Source organism: Saprolegnia diclina, assembly GCF_000281045.1.
Source record: "Saprolegnia diclina VS20 unplaced genomic scaffold supercont1.132, whole genome shotgun sequence".
Classification (NCBI taxonomy): domain Eukaryota; phylum Oomycota; class Saprolegniomycetes; order Saprolegniales; family Saprolegniaceae; genus Saprolegnia; species Saprolegnia diclina.
The window spans coordinates 97125-97659 of record NW_008246199.1 but is presented as its reverse complement, the minus strand read 5'-3'; the positions used below and the strand labels follow the sequence as shown (position 1 = coordinate 97659).

At 51.8% G+C, this 535-nt stretch overlaps 1 protein-coding gene across 1 annotated transcript in view; it reads left to right on the top strand.

Annotated features, from left to right (window-relative positions):
- Positions 1-120, top strand: part of SDRG_16505 (hypothetical protein) — a gene marked incomplete at both ends in the record, with an annotated part of 1429 nt that extends 1309 nt beyond the window's left edge. The window contains one exon of the mRNA XM_008622719.1: positions 66-120. Coding sequence (XP_008620941.1) covers positions 66-120 — 55 coding nt within the window. The remainder of the gene's footprint in view (positions 1-65) is intronic.
- Positions 121-535: the final 415 nt, after the last annotated feature.

Genomic DNA, 535 nt, shown 5'->3' with positions numbered 1-535 from the left:
TGGTTCCGCCTCGGTTGCGGATGCTACCCGTCAACTCGCGCATGCACTACATTCAGCACCAATAGCCCGAAGCTATCTCTGCAGCCATCATTCGCGCAGCGACTATTACGAGAAAACTGACTGGCCAAACGCAATACAAACGCAATATGACCAACTCGACATGTCTACCACAAAAACTGCGCAACGTGGTGATTGAAGCACGACCAGGACCCGGATGACGTGGCGCTTCTCGTCCCGGAAAACATATCCCGTCATCTTTCGGCGCACAGGAATTTCCTACTAACGTTAGGCTATCTATCTATCGCTTCACGAGGTTGTGTGTCGTACTAGGCTTAGGATTCAGCGTATACGACGTCATGAAAGCGTGGGGTCAGTGTCAACGTGGCAAGTTGGCAAGGAAATCATCCCGAGGTTGGATCTGGAGATCGACCGTTGACGCACCACCCTTTCCCACGGCTAGACAAGTTGGACAATCGTAGGGCCGAGAAGCGCAACTGTAAGAACTCAACGTCTGTCATTTGCCCATTTAGCTTGC